Source organism: Lolium rigidum, unplaced genomic scaffold, assembly GCF_022539505.1.
Source record: "Lolium rigidum isolate FL_2022 unplaced genomic scaffold, APGP_CSIRO_Lrig_0.1 contig_53382_1, whole genome shotgun sequence".
Classification (NCBI taxonomy): domain Eukaryota; kingdom Viridiplantae; phylum Streptophyta; class Magnoliopsida; order Poales; family Poaceae; genus Lolium; species Lolium rigidum.
The window spans coordinates 44,830-63,761 of record NW_025900901.1 but is presented as its reverse complement, the minus strand read 5'-3'; the positions used below and the strand labels follow the sequence as shown (position 1 = coordinate 63,761).

The 18,932-nt window shown below is 50.3% G+C and overlaps 2 protein-coding genes across 2 annotated transcripts; one reads left to right on the top strand and one right to left on the bottom strand.

Annotated features, from left to right (window-relative positions):
- Positions 1-823: 823 nt before the first annotated feature.
- On the top strand, positions 824-4,004 carry LOC124681723. The gene is made up of 2 exons (XM_047216555.1): positions 824-1,409; positions 3,170-4,004. The coding sequence occupies exons 1-2, from the start codon at positions 863-865 to the stop codon at positions 3,559-3,561; spliced, it is 939 nt and encodes a 312-aa protein (XP_047072511.1). The 5' UTR covers positions 824-862; the 3' UTR covers positions 3,562-4,004.
- A 3,000-nt stretch (positions 4,005-7,004) lies between these two features.
- On the bottom strand, positions 7,005-12,386 carry LOC124681722 (homeobox-leucine zipper protein ROC3). Its single transcript, XM_047216554.1, has 10 exons — positions 12,189-12,386; positions 11,802-12,082; positions 11,388-11,694; positions 10,693-11,235; positions 10,502-10,609; positions 10,157-10,384; positions 9,843-10,017; positions 9,137-9,405; positions 8,923-9,018; positions 7,005-8,105 (listed from the first exon to the last, which is right to left on the bottom strand). The coding sequence occupies exons 1-10, from the start codon at positions 12,384-12,386 to the stop codon at positions 7,662-7,664; spliced, it is 2,649 nt and encodes an 882-aa protein (XP_047072510.1). The 3' UTR covers positions 7,005-7,661.
- Between the last annotated feature and the right edge of the window lie 6,546 nt (positions 12,387-18,932).

Genomic DNA, 18,932 nt, shown 5'->3' with positions numbered 1-18,932 from the left:
CTCTAGCGACCAAATCCTAGGATCCCTAGCGTCGTGCTACTTTGGCTACACATTTGGCAATACCGCAGATCATGTGTTGCAATGTCCGGTTGTGTGGTTTCACTCGACGAGTGTTGGCTATCAGTCGTTGTCGGTGATGTGCGGTGGTGCGGCTTCCGAAACTTGTCTTCTCCAAAGCCGAAGTGGCTCAACTTTATCATTCTTTGTGGATTGGATATCTCCCTTCCTTTGGTGGGGCTTGCGTTCGTTGTGCTTGCATGGACGGCGTCTAGGTTAGGGTATGTTTAGTGGTGTCTAGTGTAATGTCTGATAGTCATGTCTTAGCTTAAGTGATACTGTATTTTAGTCTAGCGTGCTTTGAAAGAAGCTTGTATAGTTTGAGATGGGGTTTCTTGAGAGTTAGTCTTAGGCTTATACAGTTGTAAATTTACTCTTTCTATCAAAATATCAATTTGAGACCCAACCTTTACCTTTTCGATTAGTAATTTTTTTTAAAGAGGACCGAAATGAGAGCCTCCTTTTTTTTACGAATGATCGAAATGGACCGTGTCCCTCTTACACTCGCAAACGTTTGCCGTTTCCCCGATTCAATTCGACTAGGAACCAAACCGAGTTGAATTCGTTGACTGGTTTGACTGACGTGGCGTTACGATACGAGGTGCGTGTGAAACGGACAGGGGAAAGGCCGTTGGGAGCGATCCGAGCGTATATAACTGCCGGAACCAACAAGCTCCCGCCCGCCATCTCCACCCTTTCCCTTCTTCTTCCCCGAGCGTCTCTCCTCTCTTCCTCTGACGCGCGACTCCCGGAGAGCCCACCCCGCACGAGACAGGCGCAGAGCGAGCGCTTTTCCCTCCGAGAGATGAGCAGCTGCAGCAGCCTGTCGCCGGTGATGGCGAGGTCGGCCAGTAGAGGGGAGCACAGGAGCGGCGGCGGCCGGTTCAGGGCGGAGATCGAGATGGACAGAGGCGTTGCGCTTCTCAGGCGAGTGCTCCTTCTCTCTACTCTTCTTCTTTTCTTGGTTCCTTCCTCCAATGTGTTCTCTCCTGCTCTGTTTCTTCCGCGCGTGCGGATGCTTGATAAGTTCCGCCACCGTTCTTGCCGTCGCCGCCATTGTTGCACATCCATGCTCTGCTTTCTCGCCTACCTTATTCTCATCCGGCCGTATTCCTCTTCCTCCGTTCTTTCTCTGTCAATTCAAGGGCTGCTCGCTTTCTTGCTGGATTTGTCTCTGTTTCCGATCGGGCTAACTGATTCTTGGTGTTCGATTCGCGAATTGAAATGCAGGAGCCCGGAGCTGGGGTTCGCCGCCGCCGTGCGAGATCCGCTGGTGAGGCTTCAGCGCCCCAAGTTCGACTTCGAGAGGTGGGACTGGGAGTACTTCGCATGGCCGCACGACCGTCCCGACGGTAAGCACCTAGTCCTCTTCCTTCCTTCCTTCCTCCCGTCGCGAGTGCGTGCGTGCGTGCACCAACTGACTGCTCGCTAGTGAACCTGGACGGAATTTAGGCTAGGTTAATCCCCCACCGCCTTCTTTTGGGTTCTGAACGAGAGGTACACAAGTCGATTTGAGAGTTGGTTACTGAATCTGGACGGAAATGTGTACTTGGTTAATCCCACATGTCTTTTGGTTTCAGAGCATGGGACGTTACTGTATCTGTAAATTTGGATGGGAATCATGGGAGTAGAAACTTCTCTCTATGATAGCTGATTACACGTTGCTAGGCACGTTTAGTAATTTGCGTCTGAGAAGAAACTGAATTATTTGTCTCTGAAGTGCAAGTGCAGTAGCTGGTTGGATTGGGTATGGCCAAGAAAATTGACGAACTCACAATGGTGCAACGAATCTAGATGAATTTTATTGGTTATGTTGGCACACACATCTGCAGAGTTCCATGCAAAGTTCAAAACTAGTACTGTAGGACTTGCTTGATTCTTCAAGTCTTTGATTTGACTGATAATGATGCTGCAACACAAATTTGGTTTCAGAGCATGGGACTTTACTCTATGTGTAAATTTGGGTGGGAAATATGTAGAAACTTCTCTCTGTGACAGCTAATTTTCCATCTCTAAGCACGTTTAGTAATTTGTTCCTGAGAAGAAACTGAATTATTTGTCTCTGAAATGCAAGTGCAGTAGCTAGTTACTAGGATTAGCCATGGCCAAGAACATTGACAAAGTCACAATGGTGCAACGAATCTAGATGAATTTTATTGGTTATGTTGGTGCATACATCTGCAGAGTTCCATGGAAACGTCAAAACTAGTAGGACGTGTTTCATTCTTCGATAATCTTTGATACTGATAGGTATTATAGTGCAACATAAATTTGGTTCAGAGCATGGGACGTTACTCTACCTGTAAATTTTGATGCGGAATCAGTAGAAATTCTGTCTAGGACAGCTAATAGTTCATCCCTAGGCACGTTTAGGTATTTGCTGCTGACAAGAAACTGAATTCTGTGCGTATGCAAATGCAAGTGCAGTAACTGGTTATAGGATTTGCCGTGGCCAAGAAAATTAACACAGCCACAATGGTTGAACGAATGTAACGGAGAATTTGGTTACATTCTGCAAAGTTCAATGGAAACTTCAAAACTAGGATTTCGTTGATTCTTCAGTAGTCTTTGAATTGATCAGTAATGCTGCTACAACACAAAATTTACAGTTTCTGACAGTGAACTGAAACATGCTCACAATCCAGCCAAGAATCTGAACTTTTTGTATCTGCAAATGCAAGTGCACTAGCAGTTCAAGTTTGGGTAGTTCGACATGGTGAAAAGTTGAAGACGGAACAGTGCTTTGCTAAATCTAGATGGAACAATATTTTAACTTGGTTTTAGTTCAGACTGACTCTGTTTAACAAATCTTCAGTATTCTTTGGCTTGATTATTGCAGTTGAACACAATTTCCTTTTATGACAAGATACCTGAAAGGCTGAAACATGATCAAAGATACCTGTTTATGTTGGCATACTGTCGATGGGGTGAAAGTTCAGCAAAGGAGCAATGATTGACTCAATATTGATGGAACAGTGGACTAAATTTGTGTCTTTCGTTTAAGTTCAAACTGAATTTGTTTGATTCTTCAGTATATTTTGATTTGAATAATTCTGTTGCAACACAATCAACATTTTCTGACAAGAACCCTGAAACCTGAACAAAAATTCAGCCAATCTGGAGATGAGGGACAGCGATCCGACGGCCACATTTGAGGCGGACCGCAAGGAGATCGAGGGATTCCTGAGCCGGAGCACGCTACAGTTGGAGGCAAGCCAGAGCACGGCGGAGCTAGAGGCGAGCCAGAGCACGCCGCATTTAGAGGCCATACAAGGCATCCTGGACCAGAGCATGCTGCATCTAGAGGCAGGTGGGAGCTTCCCGAGCCAGAGCACGCCGCTGCCAGAGGCCAGCGAAGGCTTCCCGAGCCCGAGGACGCCGAAGCTAGAGATTGACGACGACATGCTCTTCGGGCATGGCGCCCCGTGGCGTCGGGGATGCGCAGAGTCCAACCCATTCCTGCTGGAGCATTGCAAGGCACTGCAGGGTCGTTGTGCATTCTAGGAGCGAAGACACGCATCATGATCATATCCCCTTGTCTGCAATGCGCTGACAATCTGATGATTCATAGGATGGACATGGATGATGATGCATCTGGCATCGAGGAGCTTGCCGATCGGGGTACAGTCCGACCAGCGTTACAGTTCAGAAACTGGGACAGGTAGAGGCTTTGGTTCACAACTGCTTAGACAGAAATTTCCTTCACAGCAGGATTAGCATTGCGGTTCATAACTGTGACAGGAACAAGTTTTGTTCAGAGATGTTAGAAATAAACTTTCTTTACAGTGGTGTTAGCATTGCGGTTCAGAAATGTGACTGGGCCATTTTTTTGTTCAGAGATGCTAGAAACAAACTTTCTTTACCATAGGATTAGCATTGCATTGCAGAAATGTGACAGGAACAAGTTTTTGTTCAGAAATGTTAGAAAGAATCTTTCAGTAGAGATATGCACGCTTATGTTAACTGTTCAGGATTCCATAGCTCTTCTGAATATCAGTTGGTTACTGCAATTTTTAAAGTGTTCTCCATATACTATACCTGATTTGTCATTCAGATATGCGGTTTTCCTTTTAACTTGACCTCATATTGATGCTTGCTCTCCTGGCGTATTTATCACTTACTTCAGAAGAGTAAAAGATGAAACAGTCAGCTCTGAGCTTCAGTGATTGTCTTCTTTATGATGTCATGACAAACAATCACAGACTCGTAAAATTATCACGGAGATTATGTAGTTGGCTGTTGGCTTCTTCTTTCTTTGCATTTGATGGCTCGCCTCACATTTGTCTTGGCAAGCTGTCTGTATGGTAATCAGGAACCAGAGCAAATGCCAGGAAGCAGAGCAGAGCAATGGCAACGGCATGAGTGGCATGCAAAGCCTGAGCTGATGCATCATGGTCCATGTATGTCACCTCACTGTGCCAGGTACAGGGCCTCCATTGACTCAGCAGAGACAAGTCACCAGCACCAGCATGCCCAACATACATGTAGGGTAGAGGAAGAGATAGATTCCGCCAAAGTCTTTTGGGACACGCCGGACAAGAAACCACGCACAGGCCGGTTCGGTCCATCGCGGCTCAACACAGTGTTCGGAGTGCCGAGGCCATCTCTCTACAGCCTACAACGGTGTCGTTGCGCCCGCCCGACGCAAATGAAAGCGGCGTGGCTAGTAGCGGGCCTGTCACGTCAGTGATGCAGAGGTATGGACGCACAGGTTTAAAACAGTTCTAAACCTGTTGCCACCCATCTGGTTAATCGGCGCAATGGTGGCGCAGCTTTCCCAGCAAACCACAAAGTTTTCCCACGCGACGCACGGACGAGCGCATGGCCATGCGCGCCGGCGTTAATGCATGCCCCCTGCCCCGGCTGCCTCTTCGCCTAACTCTGTCGTATAAATGGTGACCTTCTCTTGCCGCTCTCTTCCTCGATGTGCCCTCCAACACTTTGCCTATCTCTAGATCCGACATTTCGAGCAGCCACCGCAATGACCTCACCATGAATGGCTTTGGCCGCGACAGCCTTACCACCACTAAGGTGTGGGAGCAGGGCACGATATCCGGTGCCGCCATACATGCACATGACTAGCATCTACGGCTGGAAAATGGCCCCCAACGGCGTCGGCATCCCTCCGGTGCCCACGCCTGGTACGGAGCACTGGTTCGTCGGGATTCGGGACCAAATTCGCCACCTTCAATCGGAGGATCGCGTTGATCCCACATGGGCGGCCACGGACAACAACAAGTGGTGGATCGACTTCTTCAAGATGCACCGGAACAAAGAGCTGCGTCGGCTCGATAGACTCGTCGGGCCACAGAAGCAGTGGAACAAGGCCAGCCGCCACCTTTACTGGACCATGTCGGGCTGATCGAGGGATCCATCACGGCGCGCCTAGACTAGAGATGACGGTGGCCCTGTCTTCATCTCCAGTGCAGCCATCACGCTGGCTTGTGAGGGGGACGAGTTCGCGCTCGTCCTCCTCCTAGTTGTCTTCTTCAGGGCCGGCGCGCTCCGCGCCATCGTCCTACCGCGTCTCCTCCTACGCCGTGCCCAAGCGTGAGGTGAAGGAAGAGTACACGATGCATGCGCCAGCCGTGGCATCACGATCTGCGAGCCGACGTGGCAGTCGATGTCCGACAACAACAACACCCTTCATCGTCGGAAGCTGGCGGTAAAGGCGGAGGACCAGGAGCTTGACATTGCCCGAGCGCCTCAATGCTAGCAGCGATGATCCCGAAGACACGCATTGATTCAACACCATCTATATGGAGTCGCTCAACGACCATAGCTCATGGGCCGGGAACATCGAGGATGTCATCGCCATGTCGATCCATGACTCCGGCAGGCCGCTCGTCGACCTCACGCGTGATGACGGCAAAGCAAGTCCCAGCTGCGCGGTGAAGCGAGCCCAACGACAAGCCCACCGACCCGCGCGACAAGCAGACCGCCGTCGACAAAGACTTCTACAACTTCTTCCAATACTTACGACCGCAGCGGCCACCGCATACGATGCTAGATTCATTTAAGTTTGAACAAATTTCATGCTAATTCTTGTAATATATAAGAAATTTGAATGAAAACTTTTTCTTTGAATTAAATTTTTTTATTTGGGGACGGGACTGGGAACTGAATACTGATGAGCCCTGATGAGCCACCACAAGGCAGCAGCCTCCAAACCTCAATGCGGCGCTTTTGTTGGGCGCATATTGGGGGGCGATTAGAGATTCTTATTCACACCACTCAGGAGCACAGCACATAGGAAACACATAGGCTAAGGAGGAGGTGGACCATTGATTTAAAAGAGGATGATCAAGACATGCATGCAAGGATACCTCCAAACTCTGGTGCAGTCACTGTCAGAACTCCCAAACCTAGTTGAAGATAGGGAGAAAGGCCTTTGCCTGATCCAGCTAGAGGAGCAAACATGCAGCTACATTTGATACATGGCGCAAGTCAAAGCATCAAACACGTCCAGCATGGGCAGGGGTAGTATGGATAGATACTTGACAGGGGGATCTATGGAGTAGTATGCAGCACCATGCAAGCAAGGAAGTAAACCTTTCGTAGTATCATTTATGAGAGGCATCTCCCCAACGACTCATCACAGGCAGCATCTCCATGTGTTGTATAGTACAGGGGAATAAATAAGCACAAGCTTACAATAGCATTTCCCTGCAGCACAAAAATTGGTCCTCCACCACAGTTGTTGGCTGTCAGAATATTTCAAGCCAAGGGAAGCCTGATGAGGCACCAAGGAAGACGAGGGATCCGATGTGCAATACTACAGCAGAAGAGCAGGGCATTGAAAGCCTGGCGCAGATTAGGTTGCCACAAAAAACAAAACGCAGCATCCACATTCAATACCATTCAACAACCAGAGAGAGGGGAGATAGATTTGCAAAACTGCAATGAACTGCAATAGTGTACCAAGAGCTGGAGTGAGCAACACAGTAGTAATAAAACACAAGCCAAAGGTTTACAGACAAGGCAAAGGTAGAGCAGAGAGGAAACAAGTCAATTCCCGAACCAAGAGACCCTTCTTTGCTAGTGTGGGAAGAAGGATCACAAATGGTTCGCTCTTGACTCCTCCTCTCTTTTCCTTTATCTTCTCTATTACAATATGCTTAATAAGTCTTTAGTCTTCAACAAGTCTACCACAAATAACTCACACACTCAAGCTAAGTATTCTCATTATTACAAAATCCAAGAAAGATACCAGAGCTAACCTTCAGTCTTTGATTTACGAGCAAGGGAACAGAGAGAGGGAGAGCAGCAACAACTGCATGACCAAAATGCTTCGGCTTGATTCAGTTGGTTGGTGCAAGTGAGAGCTTGACAAGACCCTTTCTAGATGAGAGATAACATCACCTTCCCAAAATGATCAAAATGCCCCCAGTGTTCACTTTGGGGTATTTTTGTCATTTTGAGAGGCCCATGGCGGGAAGAAGAGGAGTTTTGAAGTTGTTAGTGTTGGGTTCTTGTCAAATCCTCCCTTGCAAGCTGAGCTAACAGGCATAGTTGGGATGTTAGCAGGTAGCAAAATGGTTGAGTTGAGAGGCATTTTGGTCTGCTGTCTTGAGCTCCCCTCCATTCCCACCCAGCGTTTCTTGCTACTGGTCAGAACCTCCAGATGCCGGCTCAGCCCGGCTAGCTCCTCCACCCTTAAGTGCTGTTGTAATCTGGTGAATGGTGTTGCAGATATGGCTGTTGATTGAGGTGACACTTGAGAGGTTGAGCTTGGCTGAAGGTACGGCACTTGCTAGCACCTGCATGCCGACGGTGAGGAGGCAGCCATTGGTGGGTTCATCTGCCGTACCTGGATTACTTTCGCCATGGCTGGTGTTTGCACTGGTGGATGCAGATGAAGGGTTGGTAGCTGGGAAGATGGCAAAGCCCATGGGGAGGAGAGGGATGTAGGAAGGGTCCTCCCCGCTCATTGTCACTTGGATAGCATCAACATCCACAGTTGCAAACACCACAAGGCTTCCACCATCAGGGTGGGTGCTGCTCTCCTGCAGCAGGAGCTCCACATTCTGTGATGAGTTGCTTGCAGCCTGTGTTTAAAAGTTGCTAAAATGTTAGCTCTCAAACATTTTCTGAAATATCAATCTGTGGTCAATGCTAATCTAAATTTAGTTGTGCGCTCAAGGAGTCTTTCAAAAAAAGGGAGGAAAATTAAGTCCTATTGGGTAAATAATAACTGCATGCATTTTCCATATATATTGAGATGTCAAATGAGACGGCTCAGTTAGAATGTGAACATGAAAAGGCAGTACATCAAATCTAGTTTAGCACAATTCATTAGACATAAAATGTGTACATGCTTCAAAATGATATTTCAATCATGGATTTGCCTCATTTCAGATAGATCATTGTAATGGTAATGGCAGAACTAAATGAATCAAACGAATCCAAAAGCTACACCACGCAAATTTCAGTGGTGCATGTGCCCAATCTCAGCCTATACCACTCAAATCTCATTTATTGTGATATCCTGAGTAGCTAGTTTTAATTTCTTGTCCTTGGTATTGGTAGCAAACAGCAAGTGTTTTGAAGCAATATCAACATGAACAGTAGTACTTTACCATACTATAGTACATCAGTAAGTAACTAGCACTGAGATATTGAAAACATTTGATTCATTTTTGGCATTTTTGCTGTAGAAAGCATACAAATATTTTATATTCTCATAATTCTTAACGTCCAGCCGAGCCCCTGCTCACTTAAAATTATGATCGTTCCACATAATAAGTAACTAATATTTCAGGTGACCAATGAAAGAGCTAAATGTGATCAGGCCCTTAAAAGGCCAAAGTTGCGGCATCTTAGACTCTTAGTGCAGAACACTTTTCCCAAATAAAGAGTACTTACATTTATGCGAAGAAGAGAAATGCAATTTCTTGGGTGGGATCCGTTTGCAATATGTGCCACCTCATGAAGTGAGCCCCCATTTGACAAAATTTCAAGCTGCAATAAAAGCATAGAATCCATCATGGAACGGATAACTTTAACAAAGATTATAGCAGGGGGGTAACTAAAACTAACAAGGGTAACAACTAACAACATCTGAGCAGATATGTGGTACCTGACAGCGCTGTTGCTCATCTGCAAGAAGCTCAAACACCTGCTGATGGCTGTACGGAAGCCAGCTTGTGGAGACAGCCGTGAGGATGACACCGCTGGGTTGCCCTGGCTCAGTGTTCTTTCTTGTTGTGATCCTGATTGTGTCCTCTGTAGAATCGGATAGCGCCGTCCAAGATTGGCTACTGGATGCACTGATGTTAGCACAGAAGGCAGTTATCATCCTCTGAGACAGCTTCATCATATTTGTCCTCGCCTCCGGGGTGCGGATAACTGGGAATCAGAAATCGAGACGGTTAGGCTCTTCTCAAGTATTTAGCTGAAGAAACATGTGTATGATACAAGTAGGTTGGAAAATTAATCGAAAGTGTGACACCAAGTACAAGCAATTGCATAAGCAATTAAGCATATACACCTATGATATGCTGTCAAATTGGATGATGAATGACACATAAACAGTCATGCTGTTGAAAAGAAGCAACTAAGCCTTTGGCCTCTGAGGCAAAATGTCAAACATATGGCGGATAGGTAGGCAAGAACAGACAGAACACAAGCATATAAATGCATGGCGGGATAAAATGGATTGGGCACGTCAAAGTTAGCATCGCAATTCCCAGGCAAGCACGGCGGGCAGGATGAGCATCGATCAGATATCACAGATGTACTGCATATGTGGAGGGAGCAGAGGCAATGTGTAGACGGTGGCATACCTCCTTGGTCTGCGATGTTGCGGGCGAGTTCGCTAGCGAGGCGCTCGCATTGGCGCTGGAGGACGGAGGCCCACCGCGTGGCCCCAAACGCGGCGCCGCCGGCGACGTGGTCCCTGAACACCGGCTGCAGCGGCTTCTCCTCCCCAACCACCTCCATGTGCTCCACCCACACCACCTGTCAAGCAATCCACGTGTCAATGCTCAATTCATGCATATCTTCTATGCCATGTCAGCCATGCATGATGCATGCGTTGGAGCCAGGTCAGGTGATCGGTATGAGTTCTCAAAAAAAAAAAGGTGATCGGTATGCGTACCCTGGAGTAGCCATTGGGCGCGTCCTGGATGATGCAGCCCGACGGCCGGCGGCGGCACCGGACCAGCGAGGTGGTCTGCTGCTGCTGGAGAAGCTCCTCCTGGAAACCGTCTGCTGGGAAGTCGACGATGGACCAGCTCCCCTCTTCCGCATTGTGCACGCAGTACCGGAAGAAGACCACCTCACGCGCCGGCACCAGTGGAGACAGGAACTGCACCTCGGCTTGCATCTGCACAGCAATGCCGCTAGTCAGACATTCAATTCACAACCAAACTGATTGATCGATGCAGTTAAATTCAATTTACTAACTGCATCTGTGGGATTAAATCGTTGGAATAGTAGTTACCAAGATGAGAGATCCACTGCCGAGATGGCCGGAAGCAGCTCCGCTGTGTATCACCTGAATGGTTCTTGCCTTGCACACGATCGAAGGAAACAGCTCCATCCACTTGTTCTGCACAAGCATGAGAAAACGTAAGTGATCAAGTTTATCTGACGCCCGCACTGAAGAAAATCAATTTAGAATCAAGTACTCACCGCATCGAGGAAGGCATCGACCAACGTGATGCTGTTCATGATGACGACGGCGCTGTCACGCGTCCCTTCAATCCTCGCCGGGTGGGCGGGGTCGCCGTGCTGCTGCTTCGCGGCGTCGCCGGGCCAGCTGAACATACGCGCGTGCTCGTCGGCGTCCATGACGTCGCCAGGGGCGTGGTGGCGCGCTGCCCAGAGCGGCTCGCCGGCGCGGCACATCTTGGTGAGGTGGTCGGCGGCCGTCGAGGCAAGGTCCAGCACCAGCTGCCTGTCCTGCTCCTGGACGACGACGGGCGCCATCTGCTGCTGCATGTACGAAGGCGCGGCGCCGTGCCCGCCGGCGGCCATCTGCTGCTGCATGACCATGAGGTCCATTGCGCCGTGCGGCTGCTCGCCGAAGTGCCGCGAGTAGACGTTCATGTCGAGGTCGAGCGGCGTCATGAGCATCGACGGCGGCGCCGACATCCCGCTCATTGCGGACGCGGACGACATTACCGGCTGGCGCCCGCCGTAGGAGCGGGTGGCGATGCACGCCAAGCGGTCCAGCTGCATCATCCCAATGCACGGAACAGTCCATTAGCCGGTCGGATAATAAACAAACAGCTCGCACAGTACTACACAGGATTAAACAATGATTAACACTTTCGCGTGTCTCCGTCCGAGCGGCTTAGGGTTTATGCAAAGAGACATGAACGGACCTCGTCCTTGAGCCTTGCGTTCTCGATGCGCAGGTTCTGCTCCTCGTAGGACATGTCCCCGATGACTGCGGCCTGGCCGCAGCTGGGGCAGACGACGTTGCGGATGGCGGCCTGGAGGCGGAAGTTGTCGGTCTTGAGCGCCTCGTTCTCTGCGCGGAGGACGACGTTGTCCGCGCGGTCCTGCTGCGCCTTCATCTGCGTGCGGCGGTTCTGGAACCAGAACTTGACCTGGCGGGGCTTGAGCCCCAGCTCCTGGCTGAGCTTGAGGCGCTGCTTGTCGTCCGGGTGCGGGCACTCCTTGAAGAGCCTGCGTTGTGTGCCATGCATCATCCAAGAGCATAATAATAAGATTGCTAATTCAAGAAAAAGATTTTTAGTCATTAATGGTGGAGCGATAGGGTTCTTGGTCCTTACGCCTCCATCTGCTGGATCTGGTGCGCGGTGTGGCGGTGGTACCGCTTCTTCTTGCCGTTTCCGCCGGGCCCGGCTGGGACCGCCGCCGAGGAGTTGTTGTGGTGGGCTGCGTCCGGCTCGCTGTGCTGCGGCTTGTGGTCCCTTTCGTCGTCGACGTCGGCGAAGCTGAGCAGGCCGTCGAGGTGGCCGCTGCCGGAGCCGGCGCTGAGCTCCATCTCCATGTCGAGGTCCAGGTCCTCGTCCTTGGCCAGGTGGATCCCGCCCATGATGCCCTCCTCCTTCTGCAAAACCCGGACATGCATTTCTTCTTCAGTTGCAGCATAGAAGAGCAAAAGAAAGCATATTATACGAAGAATTAAGGGCGAAGATCGATGAGGAAGCACTTACAGGTATGAGGTTGGTTGAGAAGTGGTGGTGGTGGTGGTGGAAGGGCATGCCGGAAGACGAGGACATGAATCCGGCGAGCGCGCCAGCATGGTTGTGGCTGCTGGGCTGCATGAGCGGCGAGGCGAAGAGCGCGTCGGCGGAGGATGAGCCCCCAGCCATGGCCGCCATCGACGAGAGCACCTGGCAGTCCCCAAACATCGTCCTCCACGCCTTCTCTTGTGTTCCTTAAATCTCTCGCCCGCCCTACCGACCGACCAAGAAGAAGCAAATTAAACGCCTGGTGGCAGCAGCAGCGGACTCCCCTTCCTGCTTGACCCTAAGATGGAGTAAAACCAAGGTGAGGAGGACGGAGCGAGTGCGTCGGCATGGTAGAGGCGGCCGGTGAGGGGCGGAGTACAGGGGGGAGGGGGACGAAGATTTAGGGAGGGGTGCAGTAAAGGGCAAAGATTTCGGAGGATGGATGGATGGATGGAGGGGGTGGGTGAAAGAGGAGAGGGGCGAGGGACAAGGAGAAGTAAATGGCGGGAGTAAATACCCTGTCGGTTGTTCTGTGCCTCGCCTGCGCGCCTGTCTCCCCTTCTTCTCCAAGTCCCGGCCCGCTGCTCGAGGTCCGCGCGCGACGGCGAGGCGACGAACGGAGGCGGAGAAGACGAAGAAAGGAAGGAACGAACTCGATCGGTCGCCTGCCTCCTCCCCTCCCTCTCCTCTTATTGCGAGCCAAGGCAGCACGAGGACAAGGCAGGAGGAAGAGCGATATGGAAGGCGAGCACACTGTCCGCTGCGTCTGCGTGCGACTCCTCGCTTTGACCTAGGCGGTGACGAGCGCAGGCCAGCTGTTCCGGGCCCCCAGGCGAGCAGTGTCTCGCTGACAGGGCTGGCCCGCCGTTGAACCGGCGGGCACCCGGCCCCACGTGGCGGCGACCCTCCTGACGGTGGAGATGGGCCCGTGACGTACGTGGGTGACCAGCGATTCCCACGCGGAGCTGGGCCCCGGGAGGCAGTCACGCGCGCAGAGAGGAGGTAAAAATGGAAATGTTGGAATAGGGAGGTAATTAATGCGGGTAATTAGGGGCGGATTACAGTGGGGTGCGGGCAGTAAATGCCTGCCTTAACTGTGCACAGTAACGGGCGCGCGCGGACCCGTGAACCCGCCGGAACTCCCTCCTTTCTTCCTCCTCCCCGCCGGCCACCGGCCGCCGCCACGCGTCGGCACCTCGCCGCGGTAACGGCCGGTCTCGCCGGAGCGCTCTAGCTGGAGTGACGTACTGATCTGTCCCGTACAGTCCCTCCGGAGAGAGAGGTCAACACGTCTCCTCCCCGCGCCCCCGCTAGCTGCCGCATGCGTTACAGCTAAGCATCCGGCGACCCGTCTCGTCCCTCGTCCGTCGGATCTCGCCGGGACGATCCGCGCCGTCGCTTGCGGGGATGCCGCGTTACGGCGCGCCTCGGGGGTGGCGCCCATGTGTTGTGTAGCGCTATGCATGCTGCGTGCAATGTACAATGTACATGCGCTGCGCGCCGTGCGTGGTCGTCGTGCGTTACTGTTGGTGGCTGTAACGTACGCCGGGGAGCGAGGGTCCGGCGCGGCGATGGACGAGCGTGAATCAATGGCTCGCGTTCTTTTCCCCAGGGGAAAGCCGTGTACTGCCTGCCTAGGCGCTGCTGCTCAAGGATCGCCGTATGCCCGTATCTTCTCGCTCAGGCCGTGCCGTCCAGGTCGCCGTCCGTGTATACACGTACCGTGCATGGCATAGAGCCTAGAACACGACGCGCGTCTTTGGCAGGTTCCGTCCCTCCAAAGAGTCCCGCTGGGAAAAAAAGGTTTGATTCAATAGTTGGGTTAAACCACTCCGCGGTCAGGGGACGTGCTGAATTGGCAGTTTCTCCATGGTCAGATCTCAGGGCATCTCCGGACGACGCAAACCCGGTCCAAATCTGGACTAGGTTTGCGTGGCCGCGGATGGCACGCGCCGTCCGCTCGCGTCCGGGCGCTGGTCGCCTCGTCTTCCTTGGGCCCACCTATCGGTGATCTGGGAGGCTATTAAATGGGGACTGGAGGGGATCTGGCCCTCCACTCCACTCCCGCAGCGAAACCACCGCCATGGCCCCGAAGCGACGGTTCGCTTCCGGAGCCAACGACGACGAGGCAAGCAGCAGCCGCCGTCGTCCGCCGGCGCTGCGGACATCCGGCCGAAACCGAGGCGGCCTCCACATCGGAGAGGCCGCCCGCTGCTTCTCGAGCCCAAGCCCGAGTCCTCGGAGGAGGACCCCGACCTCCGCGCCGAGCTGCTCATCTCGGCGGCGGAGGAGGACGCGAAATGGCCGCACCTCCATGCGGCCATTCGCACCTCCGAGATGGAGGAAGCGGTCCGGCAGGCCGTGGAGGAAGCCGAGGGCTGGGAGCTCTACGCCCAGGCCCGCTAGGCGCGACGGGAGGAGGAGGAAGCGGCGCGGCGGGAGGAGGCCGGGCGCCGCGCCAACGAGGAGCAGCGGCGGCAGAGGCCGCGCGAGGAGGCCGGCGGCAGAGGCCGGCGCCGCGCGCGGAGAGAGGAGCAGCGCCTCGGGGAGGAGGCGCCGCTCCGTGCGCCGCCGCATCCTCGGGTCGCTCCGGACCCCCACTCGGCCCGGGAGGAGGCCCCGTGGTCTCCGTGGCCGGAGTCCCCGGCGCGGTCGAGCCACAACGGTGCCTCGCCGCCGGGGACGTCGTCCACGGCGACGATGCCGACGACGCCCACAGGGGCTAGGCGGTGCACCGGCGGCCACCGCGCCGCCGACCAAACCCTAATAGAGGGTTTTTATTAGTTTAAATTTTAAAGCCCATATAGAGGCTTCTTTTGTTAGTTATTTGCCCAAAATAAGGCTATGTACAAATTTTCCCAAAATAGGGCATATGTTTAATCAAACTTCGTTTAAATTTGCCATTTTTCTTTTGTTTTGGTTTTTCTCCGATTATGCGCTGCCTCCGCGCGTTGGGCGCAGCGTGCGATTGATGGCGTGTATTTCACACGTTCGTTGGGCAACCCCAAGAGGAATGTATGATGCGCACAGCAGCAAGTTTTCCCTCAGAAAGAAACCAAGGTTTATCGAACCAGGAGGAGCCAAGAAGCACGTTGAAGGTTGATGGCGGCGAGATGTAGTGCGGCGCAACACCAGGGATTCCGGCGCCAACGTGGAACCCGCACAACACAACCAAAGTACTTTGCCCCAACGAAACAAGTGAGGTTGTCAATCTCACCGGCTTGCCGTAACAAAGGATTAACCGTATTGTGTGGAAGATGATTGTTTGCGAGAGAAAACAGTAGAAAACAAGTATTGCAGTAGATTGTATTTCAGGAAAGAGAATTGGACCGGGGTCCACAGTTCACTAGAGGTGTCTCTCCCATAAGACGAACAGCATGTTGGGTGAACAAATTACAGTTGGGCAATTGACAAATAAAGAGAGCATGACCATGCACATACATATCATGATGAGTATAGTGAGATTTAATTGGGCATTACGACAAAGTACATAGACCGCCATCCAACCGCATCTATGCCTAAAAAGTCCACCTTCAGGGTTATCATCCGAACCCCTCCAGTATTAAGTTGCAAAGCAACGTGACAATTGCATTAAGTATGGTGCGTAATGTAATCAACACCTACATCCTTAGACATAGCATCAATGTTTTATCCCTAGTGGCAACAGCACAACACAACCTTAGAACTTTCTGTCACTGTCCCCGGTGTCAATGCAGGCATGAACCCACTATCGAGCATAAGTACTCCCTCTTGGAGTTAAAAGTAAAAACTTGGCCAGAGCCTCTACTAGAAACGGAGAGCATGCAAGATCATAAACAACACATAAGCATAACTTTGATAATCAACATAACAAGTATTCTCTATTCATCGGATCCCAACAAACGCAACATATAGAATTACGGATAGATGATCTTGATCATGATAGGCAGCTCACAAGATCCGACAATGATAGCACAATGGGGAGAAGACAACCATCTAGCTACTGCTATGGACCCATAGTCCGGGGGTAGACTACTCACTCATCACTCCGGAGGCGACCATGGCGGTGTAGAGTCCTCCGGGAGATGATTCCCCTCTCCGGCGGGGTGCCGGAGGCGATCTCCGGGATCCCCCGAGATGGGATCGGCGGCGACGGCGTCTCGGCAAGGTTTTCCGTATCGTGGTTCTCGGTACTGGAAGTTTCGTCACGGAGGCTTTAAGTAGGCGGAAGGGCAAGTCGAGAGGCGGCACGGGGGCTCAAACCACGGGGCCGCGCGGCCAAGGGGGGCCGCGCCGCCCTAGGGTTTGGCTCCCCGTGGCCCCTCTCCGTCTCGTCTTCGGTCTTCCGGAAGCTTCGTGAGAAAATAGGCCTCCGGGCTTTTATTTCGTCCAATTCCGAGAATATTTCTTTACTAGGATTTCTGAAACCAAAAACAGCAGTAAACAAGAATCGGCACTTCGGCATCTTGTTAATAGGTTAGTTCCAGAAAATGCACGAATATGACATAAAGTGTGCATAAAACATGTAGATAACATCAATAATGTGGCATAGAACATAAGAAATTATCGATACGTCGGAGACGTATCAAGCATCCCCAAGCTTAGTTCCGCTCGTCCCGAGCGAGGTAAAACGATAACAAAGATAATTTCGGAGTGACATGCCATCATAAACTTGATCATACTATTTGTAAAGCATATGTAGAGAATGCAGCGATCAAAACAATGTGCATGACATGAGTAAACGAGTGAATCATAAAGCAAAGACTTTTCATGAATAGCACTTCAAGACAAGCATCAATAAGTCTTGCATAAGAGTTAACTCATAAAGCAATAATTCAAAGTAAAGATATTGAAGCAACACAAAAGAAGATTAAGTTTCAGCGGTTGCTTTCAACTTGTAACATGTATATCTCATGGATATTGTCAACATAGAGTAATATAATAAGTGCAATAAGCAAGTATGTAGGAATCAATGCACAGTTCACACAAGTGTTTGCTTCTTTGAGGTGGATAGAAATAGGTGAACCGACTCAACATTGAAAGTAAAAGAATGGTCCTCATAGAGGAAAAGCATCGATTGCTATATTTGTGCTAGAGCTTTGATTTTGAAAACATGAAACAATTTTGTCAACGGTAGTAATAAAGCATATGCATCATGTAAATTATATCTTATAAGTTGCAAGCCTCATGCATAGTGTACTAATAGTGCTCGCACCTTGTCCTAATTAGCTTGGACTACCCGGATTATCACCGCAATACATATGCTTTAACCAAGTTTCACAAAGGGGTACCTCTATGCCGCCCTGTACAAAGGTCTAAGGAGAAAGCTCGCATTTGGATTTCTCGCTTTTGATTATTCTCAACTTAGACATCCATACCGGGACAACATAGACAACGGATAATGGACTCCTCTTTTAATGCTTTAAGCATTTGACAACAATTAATTCTTTTCTCATTAGAGATTTGAGGATGTTTGTCCAAAACTCGAAACTTCCACCATGAATCATGGCTTTAGTTAGCGGCCCAATGTTCTTCTCTCACAATATGCATGCTCAAACCATTCAACTCAGTGTAGATCGCCCTTACTTCGTACAAGACGAACATGCATAGCAACTCACATGAAATTCAACAATGAGTTGATGGCGTTCCCCAGCAAACATGGTTATCGCACAACAAGCAACTTAATAAGAGATAAAGTGCATAATTACATATTCAATACTACAATAGTTTTTAAGCTATTTGTCCCATGAGCTATATATTGCAAAGGTGAATGATGGAATTTTAAAGGTAGCACTCAAGCAATTTACTTTGGAATGGCGGGAAAATACCATGTAGTATAGGTAGGTATGGTGGACACAAATGGCATAGTGGTTGGCTCAAGTATTTTGGATGCATGAGAAGTATTCCCTCTCGATACAAGGTTTAGGCTAGCAAGGCTATTTGAAACAAACACAAGGATGAACCGGTGCAGCAAAACTCACATAAAAGACATATTGAAAGCATTATAAGACTCTACACCGTCTTCCTTGTTGTTCAAACTCAATACTAGAAATTATCTAGACCTTAGAGAAACCAAATATGCAAACCAAATTTTATCATGCTCTATGTATTTCTTCATTAATGGGTGCAAAGCATATGATGCAAGAGCTTAAACATGAGCACAACAATTGCCAAGTATCACATTACCCAAGACATTTATAGCAATTACTACATGTATCATTTTCCAATTCCAACCATATAACAATTTAACGAAGGAGAAACTTCGCCATGAATACTATGAGTAGAAACCAAAGGACATATTTGTCCATATGCTACAGCGGAGTGTGTATCTCTCCCATAAAGTGAATGCTAGGATCCATTTTATTCAAACAAAACAAAAACAAAAACAAACCGACGCTCCAAGAAAAAGCACATAAGATGTGGCTGAATAAAAATGTAGTTTCAGGGGAGGAACCTGATAGTGTTGTTGATGAAGAAGGGGATGCCTTGGGCATCCCCAAGCTTAGACGCTTGAGTCTTCTTGATATATGCAGGGGTGAACCACCGGGTGCATCCCCAAGCTTAGAGCTTTCACTCTCCTTAATCATGTTGCATCATACTCCTCTCTTGACCCTTGAAAACTTCCTCCACACCAAACTCGAAACAACTCATTAGAGGGTTAGTGCACAATATAAATTGACATATTCAGAGGTGACACAATCATTCTTAACACTTCTGGACATTGCATAATGCTACTGGACATTAGTG

Excerpts from the sequence above, each read along its gene's own strand:
- LOC124681723 (XM_047216555.1), top strand. The coding sequence starts at position 863 with ATGAGCAGCTGCAGCAGCCTGTCGCCGGTGATGGCGAGGTCGGCCAGT. Across the intron at positions 1,410-3,169 it reads GCCGCACGACCGTCCCGACG|CCAATCTGGAGATGAGGGAC; the intron begins GTAAGCACCTAG and ends ACAAAAATTCAG.
- LOC124681722 (XM_047216554.1), bottom strand. The coding sequence starts at position 12,386 with ATGTTTGGGGACTGCCAGGTGCTCTCGTCGATGGCGGCCATGGCTGGG. Across the intron at positions 10,610-10,692 it reads TCGATGCCTTCCTCGATGCG|AACAAGTGGATGGAGCTGTT; the intron begins GTGAGTACTTGA and ends ATGCTTGTGCAG. Across the intron at positions 10,385-10,501 it reads GCAGTGGATCTCTCATCTTG|ATGCAAGCCGAGGTGCAGTT; the intron begins GTAACTACTATT and ends ATTGCTGTGCAG.